The 5,239-nt window shown below is 52.9% G+C and overlaps 1 protein-coding gene across 1 annotated transcript in view; it reads right to left on the bottom strand.

Moving 5' to 3' along the window:
* Positions 1 to 239: 239 nt before the first annotated feature.
* SETD1B (SET domain containing 1B, histone lysine methyltransferase) overlaps positions 240 to 5,239 on the bottom strand; it is a 24,913-nt gene continuing 19,913 nt past the window's right edge. Inside the window, exon 17 of the mRNA XM_049619388.1 lies at positions 240 to 2,951. Within this exon, the coding sequence (XP_049475345.1) occupies positions 2,778 to 2,951 (174 nt within the window). The 3' untranslated portion in view covers positions 240 to 2,777. The remainder of the gene's footprint in view (positions 2,952 to 5,239) is intronic.

The following is a 5,239-nucleotide window of genomic DNA, read 5'->3' as shown; positions in this document are numbered from 1 at the left end:
TGAAAAACAAACAAACCGACAAAGCATTAAAAGTTCCGGTCTGACTATAACTTGGCCCAGTTCACAGAATCCACCTATCAGACTTGGAGTTTAAGAACCACTGGTCCGACTGGACCACACCACACTTAGCTCCTTGTTCCTCATGAGCCCAGCCAGCCCACCTCTGTGTGAGCAGGGTGTACCTAATCAGAAAGGAAGGAGGAGGAGCAGAGGGAGAGAGGAGAGCAAGAGAGACGGCGTATCTGTAAGAAAAGTCAGTATATTTATGGTTTGCTTTATAAAAGTTACTATAATACAATGGTACATAGTATTGAATTCACAAAAATATGAACAAATATTTACAACAAGACACACCCACAACGGAAACACTTCTCTTCAAAACAAGTTACGTACGGATGACAGAGTCTATATGCACAAACATCCCTAAAACTTATGGGTTCTCTTCTTTGCAGGAGGAGAGAGGCAGAGAGGGAGGGACAAGAAAAAAAAAAAAAAAGTAGGAACCCCCAACTTTTCAAAAGCAAAGATTTGTTCAATGAAAATGAAGGCATCGAAAGAAAAACGAGCCACGTTTCTGGATATGGCCAACCATTTTTGGGGTGGGGCGGGGGGGTTCCCGGGTACCGGTGAGGGTGCAGCCCCTGGCCCATTGGCCAAGGTGAGGCCAGGGTGAGGGACGAGGGTGGCCCCCAAGCCTGGTTTCCTCACATCCCCCTCCACTTCTATGGGAAGAAGGGAGAGAATGAAGGCAGCCCCTTGGGGGCCGCACAAGCAACTTAAATCAACCATCTCTACAAACTACACATTTCCTCATGTGAAAAATAAATATTTCCTCAGTTGCACAATTAGGCAGAAAACCGCAAACGGAAGAGAAGGTCACCGCTGTGCCCAGGTCCCTCCTCTGTGTCTTAATGCCCCCGATTTCATCGACCTCGACCTTGAAACTGGTGGGCACAATCTCAAACAGAGAGGGCATGGGGTAAAGAAATTAAAAAAAAAAAAAAAAAAAAAGAACACAACAAAACCACCAACGACAAAAAAAAAGAGAGAGAGAGAGAGAGAAATAACAATTCTTTGTACAGAATTTACATGATAACAAGCTTGACACAAGCTGAGATACCAGAGGCTCCGGGCCTGCATCCATCCGCAGGGTGGGGGCTTCCCCGCTGGGAGCTCTCCCGTCTTGGTGAGGACTCCTGGTCACAACAGTCACTTTCCAGAAATTATTTACATGCCTGCTCTGCTTTCTGGGGTGCGAGGGACTTGCTTTTGTGTGTGTGTGTGTGTGTGTGTGTGTGTGTGTGTGTGTGTGTGTGAGAGAGAGAGAGAGAGAGAGAGAGAGAGAGAGAGAGAGAGAGATTTTTGGAAATACAAAGAAATGAGCAAAAAAGTCTCCCCACATGTTTCTACAAGAAACAATGTTCCCGAGAAAAAGTCCTTTATGGCAGCCTATATACAGAAGTTGGTTCTGAACTTCAAAAACCTATTTCTTCCCTTCGTTTTGATTTTATACACGCACAAGAAAAAAAAAAATCTATGGAAATAAACCCTGAAGAGGATGATGGGGAAGAGGGTAAAAGGAGTTAAAAAATAAAAAACAAAAAACTGTCAGACTTAGATCTGAGCTTTAAAAATCTTCTCCAAGATTTTCCTTTCTCTGGGAGAATAATCTCACTCTGAAAATAAATATGCTCTTGCCTCCTTGGGATGAGGGGGCTGCTGGCAGGGTGAGTTCGGGTGTGGGCCAGGGGCAAGCGGGTGAAGCTTATAGACCAAAAAAAAAAAAAAAAAAAAAAAATGCCACACGCATCTGGTCAGAGACCCGAAGTGGGGGACTAGGGGACCCGCCTGCCCTGGGAGGCCCTCCTCCTGCCCTGGGGGGAGGTGAGAGCAGGAGAGAGTAGACAGGACCCTTCCCAGTGCCCCCACGCCCACACTGGGGCCTCCGGGAGGCTCCCTCATTGCTGGCGTTCGAATGAGAAAGTAAACATTGAACCCAAGATTCTGGGGGTGGCAGGGTGTGGGGTGGCAGGGAGAGCCCAGAGGGGAAATTCCTGCCTGGGACCAGCTTGGCTCCACCAGGGTCTGCTAGGGGAAATGGCGCCCCCAGGCTGCTGGGGAAGGAACAGAAGGGGGGGTGTCTTCTCCTCACTGAGTCGCTGCCAGCAGAGAGGGGGCCTTGCGTAGTGTTCTGAGGTCACAGCCTGGGGCTGACCCCCCTCCTCTCTGCAGCACCTGGCCCAGCGCCCTGGCCCGGGGGTTCCGGGACGCGGGCCGACACGCCACCATACCGAGGCCTCTGCAGCCCCCGCCGGGGGTCCCCGCTCTCTGATTCTGCCTTCACATTTCAACGGTTAAAATGTCTTTTCTTACGACGAGGAAGAGAGTAAAGAGAAGACAAAACAACATAGCAGCATTCGTGGACAGAGGCTGACCGGGAAAGAGAAGGACAGAGACAGAGACGGAGACGGAGAGCGAGAGACACGGACAGAGAGAAGTTTACGCTGGAGTTGAACAAAAATCCTGAAGGGAGCATTTTTAAAAAACCAAAGAGACATGGGCCGAGAGACACAGAAGCCCTTTCCCACTGAGGGGCTGGAGCTGCGCTGGGTTCCGGGGGTAGTGTTGGGGGCGCCAGGCCCTGACATGGCCGCTGGGTAGGGGACAGCACCTGAAATGGGGGTGGGAGGTGGGGCTGGGCCCCGGGGGCCAGGGGCTCCACGCGCGGGAGCCCCAGGGCAGCACGGGCGGCCTTCTGCGGGGCGCCGGTGCGGGGCCTAGTTGAGGGTCCCCCGGCAGTTCTCGGAGCCGCACAGGCAGGGGATCTTGACGTCCTCGATGGGGAACTTGTAGTCGTAGGTGATCTCCTCATTGACGTTGATGTGCTGCTTTGAGTAGATGACGATCTTCTTCTGCGACTCCACCGTGATCACCTTGGCATAGCAGTTGGGCTGTGGGTGAGGCGGGAGGGGAGGGTGAGCCGATGACCCACCAGGCACCCGACCCGGGCCCCCCAAACCCGACCACGCTCCATGCTCAAAGCCTGACTGACTTGCTTCTTGCCCCCCATTTCCACTGGCCACCTGCTCCAGGCCCCCGGCTCCCCTGTCTGGGTGACAGGGACCCTTGCCTCTGATAATAAATAAGAATGATGACAATGGTGATGATACTAAATTATTCTCCAGGGCTGCGATTTCCATTTACACTGCAGGCGACTTCCAAGTTTTTGTATTTCTAGCTCAGGCCTCACTTCTGAGCTCCAGAGAAGGGGTCAGCCAACCCCGGCCGGCAGCTGCCTGTTACTGCAAGTCGAGTTTTCCTGGCACACAGCCACACCCATTCATTTACACACCGTCTACAGGCTGCTTTTGTTACAATGGCAGTTAAGGAGTTGCTAAGAGATTGTCTGGGCCACGAAGCCAAAAATATTTACTATCAGGCCTTTTAAAGAAAAGGATTGCCGGACCCTGCTCCAGACCCAGAAATCCAAGCGTCTGCTTGCTATCTGCCTTCGGCAGCTCCTGGAGACGTTTTTGACTCAGTAAGCTCAAACCTCAACTGTAGGGCGCCCAGGCCCCCAAGCAGCTGTCTCCCACACCTCCTTCTTACACCGAGGCTGGCTCTGGCCCACTGCTGTGCCCAGAGGGTTCTCCCTCCAAAGGACCTACTGATTCTGTCTACTGCCCTTCACTTCCACTGCCGCAGCCCCAGCCAGGTCTCTCTCATCACTCAGCTGGACCTCAGCAGCGCCCGCTACCTCGCTGTCCTCTGAGATAATCTACTCCTGACCCAGCAGCCAGGGAAATCTTCCCAAAGGAAGAGCAGACCCAGTGGTCTCATGGCTCGAAACCTGACAGTGGCCCGCTTGCTTGGCTTTTAGAGAAACTTCTCAGCTCGGCCTGCAAGGCTGAGTGATCTGGCCACCCCAAGCCTGCCAACCTCATTCTCTTACCCGCCCTCTCAACCCCTACTCCATCCCTACTGTCCGCTTTGCTGTCCCTTCAGGGCCTCATTGAACGGAACACTTGCCCCACTCACTGCCACCTGGGTGATCCCCTCCTAACCCTCAGGTGCCACAGGGAGGCAAGAGGAAGTCCCTACTGGCCCCAGTGATGCTCCAGTCACAGTCGTGAGAGCTAGCTGTGTCCGCTGTGTCAAAGGGAACTCATTGGGGCGCCTGGGTGGCTCAGTCGGTTAAGCGTCCGACTTCGGCTCAGGTCATGATCTCACGGTTTGTGAGTTCAAGCCCCGCACTGGGATCTGTGCTGACAGCGCAGAGCCTGGCACCTGTTTCGGTTTCTGTGTCTCCCTCTTCCTCTCTGCCCTCCCTCCCTTGCTCGAGCTCTGTCTCTCTCTCTCTTTCTCTCTCTCTCTCAAAAATAGATAAACATTTAAAAAAAGAGAGAATTCATTGGTTCTCCCGACAACCTACAAGGAGGGACCGTTACCATCCCTGTTTTACAGATCAGGAATCCAGGCACTGAGACGTTAACTAACTGGCCTACAGTCACTTGCTAAGTAGCAAGGTCATGACTCGAAACAAGAGTTGGGCATATCTGCTCTGGAACTAGCCTGTCCCATTTGAAGCTCCCTGTGCCTATCTTCGGCGTGAGAACCCCCCTTGTTGTCAACACTCACTGCCCCCTGGACCAGTGCTATCCACCACTGTCACCACTAGCCACGTGAGACTATTTAAGTTAAAATTAAACTCAATTAAATTAAAAACTCAGTTCCTCAGGGGGCGCCTGGGTGGCTCAGTCGGTTGAGCGTCTGACTTCAGCTCAGGCCATGATCTCCCAGTTCACGGGTTCGGGCCCTGCGTGGAGCTCAGTGCTGACAGCTCAGAGCCTGGAGCCTGCTTCCGATTCTGTGTCTCCCTCTCTTTCTCTGCCCCTCCCCTGCTCGCACTCTGTCTCTGTCTCTCTCAAAAATAAACAAACATTAAAAAATAAGTTAAAAAAAACCCAAAAACCAAAAGTCAGTTCCTCAGTGGCAGGGGCCACATTTTAAGTGCTCAACCCCACGGGCAGCCGGTACCACAACAGTGGCCACTACGGATGCTGTGCCGCTCACAGAGTTCTGCTGGACAGCACCGCCCCGGGACCGAAGGCCTCGGAGGGCCGAGCCTGACCGCCGGCGGCACAGCAAAAGGCCAGCACGGAGGAGGAACCGGGTAAATGTGAACTGAGCGGACGACTTCCGGAGTGAACTGAGGGGACGACTTCCGGAGTGAACTGAG

The sequence above is a fragment of the Panthera uncia genome, assembly GCF_023721935.1.
Source record: "Panthera uncia isolate 11264 chromosome D3 unlocalized genomic scaffold, Puncia_PCG_1.0 HiC_scaffold_8, whole genome shotgun sequence".
In the NCBI taxonomy this organism is placed as follows: Eukaryota; Metazoa; Chordata; class Mammalia; order Carnivora; family Felidae; genus Panthera; species Panthera uncia.
This window is presented reverse-complemented; position numbering and strand designations above follow the sequence as displayed.